The sequence below is a fragment of the Scyliorhinus torazame genome, chromosome 6 (genome assembly GCF_047496885.1).
Source record: "Scyliorhinus torazame isolate Kashiwa2021f chromosome 6, sScyTor2.1, whole genome shotgun sequence".
Taxonomy (NCBI): domain Eukaryota; kingdom Metazoa; phylum Chordata; class Chondrichthyes; order Carcharhiniformes; family Scyliorhinidae; genus Scyliorhinus; species Scyliorhinus torazame.
Window position 1 is genome coordinate 291,195,099 of NC_092712.1, and position 13,288 is coordinate 291,208,386.

At 54.5% G+C, this 13,288-nt stretch overlaps 1 protein-coding gene across 4 annotated transcripts in view; it reads right to left on the bottom strand.

Moving 5' to 3' along the window:
- nod1 (nucleotide-binding oligomerization domain containing 1) overlaps nucleotides 1–13,288 on the bottom strand; it is a 134,836-nt gene that overhangs the window by 17,607 nt on the left and 103,941 nt on the right. For all 4 annotated transcript variants that reach the window (XM_072509829.1, XM_072509830.1, XM_072509826.1 and 1 more), the window contains one exon: nucleotides 4,124–4,207. In XM_072509829.1, coding sequence (XP_072365930.1) covers nucleotides 4,124–4,207 — 84 coding nt within the window. The remainder of the gene's footprint in view (nucleotides 1–4,123; nucleotides 4,208–13,288) is intronic.

Consider the following 13,288-nt stretch of genomic DNA (forward strand, 5'->3'; position numbering starts at 1 on the left):
GCTTTCGATCTCCCACCTTAATTTCAGCTGAAACCCCAGAGAAGAGTCTGGCTTTGTTATGCCATCCATCCAGGGTTTCCACTCGTTCTCTGTCAAACCTATGGTAAGACACTGGGAGAAGCCTGCAGAAATTTTACACCATTATTAAGTTATTATTACTCAGGCAAATTGTCAACCACAAGCTTCAAGCGCCAGGAACAGTCCTACAAATCCCGCCCAGAACAGCATGTTTAATTTTGCTTAGAACACACCCAATAATCATTAAGATTGGGGGACTAGATTAAATTAAGTTTTTTGGTAATATTTACTGGTTTACAGGGCGGGATTCTCCCTTCTGGGGACTAAATCCCAATGCCGGCGCAGACAAAGGGCATCATTCTCCGCCGGCGGGAGTCTCCGTTCTGCCGGCGCCCGGGGGTTTCCCGACGGCGTGGGGCTGCCCCACAATGGGAAACCCCATTGACCGGCCGGTGTTACGGAGACTCCCGCCGGCCGGTCGGGGCAGAAATGTGGCGGGGCGGGTAGGAGAATTGCGCCCCACAGCCCCCGAAAGTGAGGAATTCTCCAACCTGTCGGGGGCTAGGTTGACACCGGAGTAGTTGGCGTCGCTCCAGCCAGCTCCGAAGGGCAGGCGCAAGATCGCGCATGCGCAGTATGGCCGGTGTGATCTTGCACATGCGCGGACCTTCCGACGTATTTCCACGCATGCGCGGGGGTTTTATTCTCCGCGCCAGCCCCCGGGCAATATGGCGGAGCCCGACAGGAGCCCGGCGCAGAGGAAAGAAGGCCCCCACGGAAACAGCCTGCCCGCAGGATCGGTAGGCCCTGATCGTGGGCCAGACCACCGTGGGCCCCCCCCCCCCCCCCCAGGGTCGGATCTCACCACGCCCCCCCCAGGACGGCCCCCGTGCACTTACCTGCCAGGTCCCGCTGTGCGTGAGGTGAGTAATTCACACCGGCGAGACTGGCCAAAACTGAACGCCCACTCGCCCCATCGAGGCCTAGAGAATTGCCGGGGGGGACCGCTGTCAACGGCCCCCGACCGGCGTGGCGTGAATCCCGCCGGCCCCCGATAAACGGCACCCGAGAATAGGGCAGCCGGCGCCGGGGCGGGTTTCGTGCCTCCCCCCCGGGGATTCTCCGACCCGGCGAGGGGGTCAGAGAATCCCGGCCACAGTTTTGGAATAGTCATAGTAACAATAATTTTTATTAGTGTCACAAGTAGGCTTACATTAACACTGCAATGAGGTTATTGTGAAAATCCCCTGGTCGCCACATTCCGGCGCCTGTTCGAGTATGCAGAGGGAGAATTCAGAATGTCCAATTCACCTTACAAGCATGTCGTTCGGGACTTGTGGGAGGAAACTAGAGCACCCAGAGGAAACCCACGCAGACACTGGGAGGACGTGCAGACTCTGCACAGTGACCCAAGCCGGGAATGGAACTGGGGTCCCTGGCGCTGTGGAGGGACAATGCTAACCACTGTGCTACCGTGCCACCCCATATAGGTGTAATCAAAATTTGATTAAAGATTGCAATGTAAATACACTGAAATCTATAGGTATTTGTGTATATGTCGATGTATATCAATAGATCTGAACCCTTCATTCTGGCTGAAGCCTGTTTGTTATTTATGTAATTTAATAAATAGTTTATTCAGTTTTATGCCACCTCTGAAATTTTGTCGTTCTAGGCAACTACCTATGCCCAGTGCCCCTGGTGGAACACTCACATTCGAACTTGCTGGATAGCAGGTGGAAGTGGAAACCCTGGATAATTTCCCTCTTTCTAAGCTAGCCAATTGTAACAACCACGTCCCAGTCCCCAGCCCTGCCAAGTGTGTCCTGGTTGACTGAGGTCAATCACCTCATCGAAGACCAGAGATCAAAGCAGTGGTCTTCCTGCTCAGAATTTTCGGCCAGTCCCACTGGCGTGAAATGGACATGGCGGGACCTTGCTTGTCAGCCATCTAGCGGGATACTCGAGGGGGCACGGGGGGATCCGGCCCCGGGGGGGGGACCTCACGGTGGCCTGGCCCACGATCGGGGGCCCACCGATCTGCGGGCGGTCCTGTGCCATGGGGGCACTCTTTCCCTCTGCATCGGCCTCTGTAGAGCTCTGCCATGGTCGGCGCAGAGAAGAGCCCCCCCTACGCATGCGGCAGAACACGGCGGCAGTTCTGCGCATGCGCTAGAACACGGCGGCCCTTCGGCGCCGGTTGGTGCGCGCCAACCCCTCCGCCGCCGGCCTAGCCACCGGAAGTGCGGAGGATTCCGCAACTTCCGGGTGGCCCGACGCCGGTGTGGTTCGCGCCGTTCTTGGCGCCGGCGTCATGCCATCGCGCCAAGTGCGGGAGACTCCCACCCCAGGACATTAAAGAAACAAACCTATAGATTATTATCCTGCGGTGCTGTTGTAGCTTTTATAATAATCAAACTAACAAGTGGTGTAAGTGCTTCAGTCGTAGCTCAGTGGTAGCACTCCTGCCTGGGTGAGAAGGTTGTGTTTTCAAGGCCCATTCCAAAGACTTGAGCCCATAATCCAGGCTGACAATTCAGTGCAATACTGAGAGAGTGTTGTGCTGTCAGAGGTGCTGTCCTTGATGATCGAGCCCCACCTCTACCTTCTCATGGAAAAATGGTCCCATGGTATTATACAACAAAGAGCAGGGGAGTTCTCCTGGTGTCTTGGACAGTATTTATCTTTCAAGCAATATCACTAAAGGAGATTATTTGGTCATTATTCCATTCCTACTGCATTTCCCTTCATTGTGACAGTGACTGCGCTTCAAAAACTACTTAATTGGCCATTTGGCACTTTGAGAAATCCGTGCTATATCACTGCAACATCTTACTTTTTTACTGGGTTTTGCGATGATTGGAGATGCACCAATATTTACCGATCTCTTTTCTAACATTAAATAAATAAAATAAACAATAATCTTTATTGTCACAAGTAGGCTTACATCAACACTGCAATGAAGTTCGGCAGCACGGTGGCGCAGTGGCTATCACTGCGGCATCACGCGCCGAGGTTCCAGGTTCGATCCCAGCTCTGGGTCACTGTCCGTGTGGAGTTTGCACATTCTCCCCTTGTTTGTGTGGATTTCGCCCCCACAAACCCAAAAGATGTGCAGGGTCGGATTGGCCACGCTAAATTGCCCCTTAATTGGAAAAAAATGAATTGGGTATTCTAAATTTGTTTTAAAAAAACACTGCAATGAAGTTATCGTGAAAAGGCCCGAGTCGCCACATTCTGGCTCATGTTCGGGTACACAGAGGGAGAATTCAAAATGTCCAAATTATCTAACAGCACGTCTTTCAGGACTTGTGGGAGGAAACCAGAGCACCCGGAGAAAACCCACGCATTTAAGGGGGTTCCTTAGTATTGAGAGAATGGCCTGAATTTTATGCGCCTGACCCGGAAGCACGTGAAATCACATGAGAAGATCTCGGGTGTGCATCCCGATGTCATTGTGCACTCACGTGACATTTCGGTTGGCGCAAGCGTTGGAAGCATGCCCACCGGCAATCAAGCTGGCAAATTAGCCCATTAAGCAATCAATTTTTACGCAGTCTCTCTGCTTTTACGGTCAACGTGTAGGCCAGGCAGCCTTTACGTTTAAGCTGCTACTTCGACCCTGGGTGGGATGAACTGTCAGGGATGAAACAAAATTTGAAAAGGTGTCTGGGGACTGAGGTTTGTGTATACATGTGCCGCCTGGACACTCTTTGCATTGTTTTTCCGTCACTATTTACATTTCACGTGTCTGCGGCTCCCTGAGAGAGCACATTGGAGGCATCAGCCCCACCACCTTCCCTTTTCTGTGCTTCTGCCCACACTACCCCCTCCCCGCCAAACAGCACTGAATCTTTCACAGCAGCCATGGTACGCTGGAGTCCCGTTAATTATCCAACCAGCATGAAATCATGTTCTGGGCCCGAACATGGCAAGAAGCATGTCTCACATCCGCTGCTGGGCCCACCAAGAGCGTGCACCCGACGAGCAAAACATTTAGGCTGGTTCTGTAGTTTCAGCCAGTCATTGGTGGACTTCAATATTACCATTGGCATTAAATATAGCACAAGTTATTTGCATAAACTGACAACATATTACTTCTTACTTTAACGTTCGAAGACATGGGCATTCTTCAACAATTTGGGCGATAAACTGGGCACCAACATCAGTGATCTGATTCCTGTACAGGCTGGAAAAATAACACACCTTCTTTAAGAATAGTGACTCATCAGTAGGGTGACACCCATATATTGAATATTAATTGCTATAGCATCCATAAATTCCCTACAGTGTAGAAGGAGGCGAGTCAGCCCATCGAGTCTGCACCGACCCTCTGACAGAACACCCCAGCTATCCCTGTAACTCCCGACCTATCCCTGTGACCTTATCTAACCTTCAGACACTAAATGGCAATTTTACATGGCCAATCCACATAACCTGCACATCTTTGGACTGTGGGAGGAAGGCCGGAGCACCCGGAGGAAATCCGTTCAGACACGGGGAGAAACTCCACACAGTCATCCGAGGTCAAAATCGACCCTAACCCTAACCAGAGTGCCTTCAACTCAGCCCCCACGCGGAGAACTCGGCTGCAATATTTAAACACTGGCTGGCGTGCTTTAAAGGCTACCTCGATACGGCCGGAGGCACCCCCACAGAAGGACAGAAAATGCACCTCCTGCGTTCAAGAGTCAGCCCGGGGATCTACCCCCTTATCGAGGAGGCGGAGAACTATGATGCCGCGATCGAACTGCTAGAAGGACATTACATCCGCCCTGTAAATCAGGTCTACGCTCGTCATCTGCTTGCAACTAGACGGCAAAGCCCTGGGGAATCATTGGAAGATTTCTACCGGGCGCTACTGGTGCTGGGCCGAAACTGTGGCTGCCCGCAAGTTTCGGGGAGCGAGCATACAGAACTTTTAATCAGGGATGCTCCTCAGATATCCGCCGCAGACTCCTAGAAAGGGACACTCTGGGACTTGGAGAGGCACGGGCCCTGGCAGGGTCCATGGATGTTGCCTACAAAAACGCGCAGTCCTATGCGCCCGACCGCGCGGCGGCCCCTGGGCTGCATGGCACCCCGCAGCGGCAGCCCCACAGACCTTCCCCCTGACCCCGCAGGTCTGCGCTATGAGACGACCCGCTAACGCCGCCGGGCCCCGCTGTTTCTTCTGCGGGCAGGCGAATCATCCCCGCCCGCGCTGCCCGGCCCGCACCGCCACCTGCAAAGGGTGCGGCAAGAAGGGCCACTTTGTGAGGGTCTGCCAGGCACGCACCGTGGCCGCAGTCTCCAGCGACTGTGGACCGCTGCGGCAACCGCCCCTTCAGGCTCCGACCGGCCAGCTCTCACCGCCACCCCCCTATCCTAGGGCCACGTGCAACCCACAGGCGCGTCTTGCCCCCCGGACACCACGCTGAACGGGTGGGCGCCGCCATTTTGTCCATCGCCGCCGCCATCTTGTTCATCCCCGGACACCATGTGCGACCCATGGGTGACGCCATCTTGGATGGGGCCCCAGGCCCCCAGCACGGCCGACTACACGCTGCCCGATCAGAACTCGCAACTGCTTCATCTGGCCTCGGTGACACTGGACCAAAGTCGACCCCGGACACTCGCAACAGCTACAATGATGGTCTTCATCAACGACCACTAGACGTCTTGCCTGATTGACTCTGGGAGCACGGAAAGCTTTGTTCACCCCGACAACATAAGGCGCTGTTCACTTGTAACTCACCGTGTAAATCAAAGGATCTCCCTGGCCGCCGGTTCACACTCGGTGGAGAGAAAAGGGGTTCTGCCTAGCAAAACTCACCGCCCAAGGCAGGAAATTCGACAATTTCTGCCTGTATGTCCTGCCGCACCTCTGCGCGGCTACCCTCCTGGGGCTGGACTTCCAATGCCATTTGCAAAGCCTGACCTTTAAATTCAGCGGCCCTATACCTCCCCTTACTGTCTGCGGCCTCGCGACCCTTAAGGTCGACCCGCCTTCCTTGTTTGCGAACCTCACCCCGGATTGCAAACCCGTCGCCACCAGGAGCAGACGGTACAGTGCCCAGGACCGGACCTTCATCAGGTCAGAGGTCCAAAGGCTGCTGGGGGAAGGGGTCATCGAAGCGAGCAACAGTCCCTGGAGAGCTCATGTAGTGGTGGTAAAGACCGGGGAGAAGGGTGGTCTTTGACTACAGTCAGACCATCAACAGGTTTACGCAGCTGGACGCATACCCTCTCCCCCGTATAGCCGACCTGGTAAACAGGATCGCACGATACAAGGTCTTCTCCACGGTGGATCTCAAGTCCGCCTACCACCAGCTAGCCCTCCGTAATAGTGACCGCAAGTACACTGCCTTCGAAGAAGATGAGAGGCTCTATCAATTTTTAAGAGTTCCCTTTGGTGTCACTAATGGGGTCTCGATCTTCCAGCGAGAGATGGACCGAATGGTTGACCAGTATGGCTTACGCGCAACGTTCCCATATCTGGATAATGTCACCATCTGCGGCCATGACCAGCAGGACCACGACACCAACCTCCGCAAATTTCTCCAGACCACGAAAATCCTTAACCTGACATACAATAAGAATAAATGCGTGTTTAGCACCGACCGTCTAGCCATTCTAGGCTACCTAGTGCGAAATAGAGTTATAGGCCCCGTCCCTGAGCGCATGCGCCCCCTTAAGGAGTTTCCCCTCCCTCACTGCCCCAAGGCCCTGAAGCGCTGCCTCGGGTTCTTCAGCTATTATGCACAGTGGGTCCCCAACTACGCAGACAAAGCCCAACCCCTAATCCAGTCCACAACCTTCCCCCTGTGGAGGCCCACCAGGCCTTCAACCGCATCAAAGCAGACATTGCAAAGGCCACAATGCGCGCCATCGATGGGTCCCTCCCCTTCCAGGTCGAGAGCAATGCGTCCGACGTAGCTCTGGCGGCCACCCTCAACCAAGCGGGCAGGCCCGTGGCTTTCTTCTCCCGTACCCACCATGCTTCCAAAATTTGCCATTCCTCGGTCGAAAAAGAGGCACAAGCCATAGTAGAAGCTGTGAGACATTGGAGGCATTACCTGGCCGGCAGGAAATTCACTCTCCTCACGGACCAACGGTCGGTTGCCTTCATGTTCGATAATGCACAGCGGGGCAAGATTAAAAACGACAAGATCTTGCGGTGGAGGATAGAACTCTCCACTGCACAAGTGGACCGCCTCCGATCCCTCCACGAGGACCTCTGCCACCCGGGGGTCACTCGCTTTTTCCATTTTGTCAAGACCCGCAACCTGCCCTACTCCATCGAGGAGGTCAGGTCAGTCACCAGGGACTGCCAAATCTGTGCAGAGTGCAAACTGCACTTCTACCGGCCAGAGAGGGCCACCTGATAAAGGCTTCCCGTCCCTTTGAATGCCTCAGCATGGATTTCAAAGGCCCCCTCCCCTCCACCGACCGCAACACGTATTTCCTGAACGTGATTGACGAGTACTCCCGGTTCCCTTTCGCCATCCCCTGCCCAGACATGACCACAACCACCATCATCAAGGCCCTCCAGGGTATCTTTACACTGCTCGGTTTCCCCGCGTACATACACAGTGATAGGGGGTCCTCCTTTATGAGCGACGAACTGCATCAATTCCTGCCCAGCAAGGGCGTCGCCTCGAGCAGGACGACCAGTTACAACCCCCGGGGAAACGGGCAGGTAGAGAGGGAGAACGGAACGGTCTGGAAGACTGTTCTACTGGCCCTATGGTCCAGGAATCTCCCAGTCTCCCGCTGGCAAGAATTCCTCCCGATGGCCCTCCACACCATCCGGTCGCTGCTCTGTACAACCACAAATCAGACACCTCATGAACGCCTCCTTGTTTTCCCCAGGAAGTCCTCCTCCGGGACCTCGCTCCCAACCTGGCTAGCGACATCTGGACCCATCCTGCTTCGGAAGCACGTGTGGGCGCACAAGTCGGACCCGTTGGTCGAGAGGGTCCACCTGCTGCACGCTAACCCCCAGTACGCCTACGTGGCGTTCCCTGACCGCCGGCAAGATACAGTCTCCCTTCGGGACCTGGTGCCGGCCGGAACCCCACACGCATCCGAACCATTGCCCCTCCCCCCCACAGCACCTCACTGGAAGGTCAGTACTCCCGCCGCTCCTGCCTAGGCTCGCCCACCCACCGACGCCCTCTACAGGTGCCCCCCCCCCCCCATGTCAACCTTTTGCCCCAACAGCGCCGCCTAGGGATGACGAAGCTGTCAGGGAGGACGAAACCACGCTCCCGGAGTCGCAACCACCAGGACCCCCACCAGAATCACCACCAAAGCCCAGACACTCCAGAAGGTAGAGCAGGCCACCCGATCGACTGATTGCTTCGCTGTGACTTTAACTGTGAACTTTGTAAATATCCTCGACAGCACGGTACCTCCATACCTGACCATACCATGTTAAAGGCGACTGTTACCACTGCCCACCACCCCGCCGGACTCTTTTTTAACAGGGGGTGAATGTGGTAGTACCAGGTATTGCGGTACCTAAGAGGCTGATGACCATTGGTTAGACTCAGGAGTCTACCATTGGCTGTTGCTACGTAGAATAACGTTATACGTTAGTATAAGAAACGGTGCCATCCCAGCAGCCTTCACTTTCTGTACCGAAGCTGCTGGGGAACAAGTTCTAGTAGATTAAAGCCTTCAGTTATGAAATCACTTCGTCTTGAGTGTAATTGATTGCGCATCACAAACAAACAGCATTATTGGAATGCTATTTTCTCACAGGCTGCCAGACTAGACTGACAATTAGCCTGCCCAAACTGCTGATGACATCATCGACACATCACTTGATTAAAGTGACCTTGTTCCAACTAGGAACAGACATGAAAGCACAGCACTTTCCTCCCCCTTTACATTACAGGTTGCTGCAATGAAACACAATATAACGTTAACAATCAAAATTTACAACATGAACAGTAGCAGCCGTGTGTACCTTCTACAAGATGCACTGCAGTAACACACTGTGGTAAACACCACTAGTAACACAAGGCATGTATTACGGTACTGCCCATGTATTACAGGTACCACGGTAAATCCCAGCCTGCTGGCTCCGCCCAACAGGCGACGTATAAAAGTGTATGCTCTCCTGCGCTGCTCCCATTCTGGTTCCAGCTGCAGGAGGCACAACATCTTGTGCAATAAACCCTCGATTGTTTCACCATTCTCGTCTCGTGGTAATTGACGGTACATCAATTTATTACACAAGATTTTAAAAGTTGGTCGTCCTAATCAAGCCTGATTGCCTACAGCTGAGCCCTCACGCAGCCAACGCCATGTCCACCTTCGACCACTGGCTAGCCTGCTTCGAAGGCTACCTCAGAGCAGCCACTGAAGAACTCTCGGACCCACAGAAGCTCCAAGTCCTCTACTCACGGGTGAGCCCTGAAATTGTTCCCTCATTCGGGATGCGCCCACCTACACAGAAGCGATGACGCTACTAAAGAGACATTACGTTAAGTCGGTGAATCAAGTGTACGCCAGGCACCTCCTGGCCACGAGACGGCAACTCCCGGAGGAGACTCTGGACAATTTCTTGCGGGCTCTAACGATTCTCGGTAGGAACTGTGACTGCCAGGCAGTTTCGGCAGTCCAACACACCGAACTATTAATCAGAGACCTTATGTATTAATCAGAGACCCCAGGGGCTGTTTAGCACAGGGATAAATCGCTGGCTTTGAAAGCAGACCAAGGCAGGCCAGCAGCACGGTTCAATTCCCGTAACAGCCTCCCCGAACAGGCGCCGGAATGTGGCGACTAGGGGCTTTTCACAGTAACTTCATTTGAAGCCTACTTGTGACAATAAGCGATTTTCATTTTCAATTTTTCATTTCATGTCACGGGCATGAAGTCTATGTACGTTCGCCAGCGACTATTGGAAGGGGGTACGCTCGATCTTGCAGAGACTAGACAGCTTGCTAATTCACTGGAAGTGACCTCCCGTAATCTGGAAGCCTACACCTCCAACCGCGCGGCACCCTCGAGCTCACCGCAAGCCTGCGCCGCGCGGCAGCCAGCCAACTCCGGAGGGCCAGAGCAGACATCCCAGGCCCCACAACCTCATGACCGCTACGACAACGGTAAAGATCAACGGGCACGAGACAACCTGCCTCTTTGACCCCGGGAGCACAGAGAGTTTCATCCACCCCACTACGGTAAGGCGCTGCTCCCTCCCGGTACTCCCCGTCACCCAGAAAAATCTCCCTGGCCTCCGGATCCCATTCCGTCGAAATCCGGAGGTACTGTGTAGTGACCCTCATCGTTCAGGGCGTAGAGTTCAGCAACTTCAGGCTCTACGTCCTCCCCCATCTCTGCGCTGCCCTGTTACTAGGTCTTGATTTTCAATGCCACCTCCAAAGCCTTACTTTGAAATTCGGCAGACCCCTGCCCCCCCTCACCATCTGCGTGCGGCCTCACGACCCTTAAGGTCGATCCAACTTCACTGTTTGCAAACCTCACCCTGGACTGCAAGACCGCCACCACTAGGAGCAGACGGTACAGTGCGCAGGGCAGGGCCTTTATCAAGTCGGAGGGCCAATGGCTTCTGCGAGAGGGGATCATTGAGGCCAGTAACAGCCCCTGGAGAGCTCAAGTGGTGGTAGTGACGACTGGGGATAAGCAAAGGATGGCATTGACTACAGTCAGACCATCAACCGGTACACGCAGTTCGACGCGTATCCCCTCCCACGCATATCTGACATGGCCAATCAGGATCGCAGTATCGAGTCTTTTCCACAATAGACTTGAAGTCCGCCTACCATCAGCTCCCCATCCACCCAGCGGACAGCCAATACACTGCCTTCGAAGCAGCTGGCCGTCTCTATCATTTCCTTAGAGTTCGCTTCGGCGTTACCATTGGGGTCTCGGTCTTCCAGCGAGAGATGGACCAAATGGTTGACCAGTACGGGCTGCGGGCCACCTTCCCATACTTGGATAATGTCACCATCTGCGGCCACGATCAGCAGGACCATGACGCAAACCTCCAAAAATTCCTCCATACTGCCAAACTCCTTAACCTCACCTACAATAAGGAGAAATGCGTTTTCCGCACCAACCGCTTAGCCATCCTTGGCTACGTAGTGGAAAATGGAGTCCTAGGGCCCGACCCCGACCGCATGCGCCCCCTCCTAGAACTCCCTCTCCCCCACTGCCCCAAGGCCCTGAAACAATGTCTGGGGTTTTTCTCGTATTACGCCCAGTGCGTCCCTAATTATGCGGACAAGGCCCACCCACTCATCACGTCCACAGTTTTTCCCCTGAAGACTGAAGCCCACCAGGCCTTCAACCACATCAAGGTGGACATCGCCAAGGCCACGATGCATGCAGTCAACGAGACCCTCCCCTTTCAGGTGGAGTGCGATGCATCAGACGTAGCTCTGGCCGCCACCCTCAACCAGGCGGGCGGTCCCGTGGCTTTCTTTTCCCGCACCCTCTATGCCTCCAAAATTCGGCACTCCTCTGTCAAAAAGGAGGCCCAAGCCATTGTGGAAGCTGTGCGACATTGGAGGCATTACCTGGCCAGCAGGAGATTCACTCTCCTCACTGACCAACGGTCGGTTGCCTTCATGTTTAACAATACGCAGCGGGGCAAGATCAAGAATGACAAGATCTTGAGGTGGAGGATCGAGCTCTCTACCTATAACTATGAGATCTTGTATCGCCCGGGGAAGCTCAATAAGCCCCATGATGCCCTATCCCACGGTACATGTGCCAGCGCACAAGTGGACCGACTCTGGGCTCTCCACTATGACCTCTGCCACCCAGGGGTCACCCGGTTCTTCCATTTTGTCAAGGCCCGCAACCTGCTCTACTCCATTGAGAGGTCAGGTCCATAACCAGAGACTGCCCAGTCTGCGCAGAGTGCAAGCCGCACTTCGACCGGCCAGGTAGAGCACACCTGGTGAAGGCCTCCCGCCCCTTTGAGTGCCTCAGCATGGACTTCAAAGTGCCCCTCCCCTCCACCGACCGCAACGTGTACTTCCTCAACGTAATTGATGAGTACAGCTACAACCCCTGGGGAAACGGGCAGGTGGAGAGGGAAGGTCTAGAAGGCCGTCCTGCTGGCCCTTCGGTCTAGAAATCACCCGGTCTCCCGCTGGCAGGAGGTCCTCCCCGACACGCTCCACTCCATCCAGTCGCTCCTGTGCACCGCGACTAATGAGACCCCTCACGAACGTGTGTTTGACTTCCCCAGGAAGTCCACCTCCGGGGTCTCCCTCCCAACATGGCTGACAGTTCCTGGACCCGTCCTCCTCCGGAAGCATGTGCGGAGTCGTAAATCGGACCCCTTGGTTGAAAGTCCACCTCCTCCATGCAAACCCGCAGTACGCCTACGTGGCACACCCCGACGGGCGACAGGACACAGTCTCCCTCCGGGACCTGGCACCCGCTGGGTCCCCACCCTCAACCCCTGACCTGATACCGCTCCTTCCCCCCCCCCCGGTTGCTTCATTCACCCCTACACCACCCACCTTCCCACCAGCAAACCTCACCGCAGCCCCCACCCCAGCAGGATCCGTCCCCTCACGGGATGCACGAAGGGGTGACTAAGTCGATGACAACACGCTCCCAGAGTGACCATGTTGGCGCCCACATCACCACCAGGACTGAGGCGATCGCAGCAGAGGGTCAGAGCCCCCGACAGACTCAATTTGTAATCTTTTCTTCACCCCTGCCAGACTCTTTTTTTAAACAGGGAGTGAATGTGGTAAACACCACTAGTAACACATTGCATGTATTACAGTACTGCCCCTGTATTACAGGTACCACAGTAAATCCCAGCCTGCTGGCTCCTCCCAGCAGGCGACATATAAAAGTGTATGCTCTCCAGCCCTGCTCCCATTCTAGTTCCAGCTGCAGGAGGCACAACATCTTGTGCAATAAAGCCTCGATTGTTTCACCATTCTCGTCTCGTGGTAATTGACGGTACATCACTCACCAAGGTTCCTTAGTCAACACCTTCCAAACCCACGATTACTACCATTATTAAAGACAAGGGCAGCAGATACCTGGGAACCCCACCACCTGAAGGTTCCAATCCAAGTCACGCACCACCCTGACTTGGAAATATATCGCCGTTCCTTCGCTGTCGCTGGGGCAAAATCCTGGAACTCCCTCCTTAACAGCACAATGGGTGTACCTACACATCAAGAACTGCAGCTCACCACCACCTTCTGAAGGGCAACTAGGGATGGGCAATAAATGCTGGCCTAAGTTGCCATATATTTGGCCTCTCAGATGGGTGTAACAA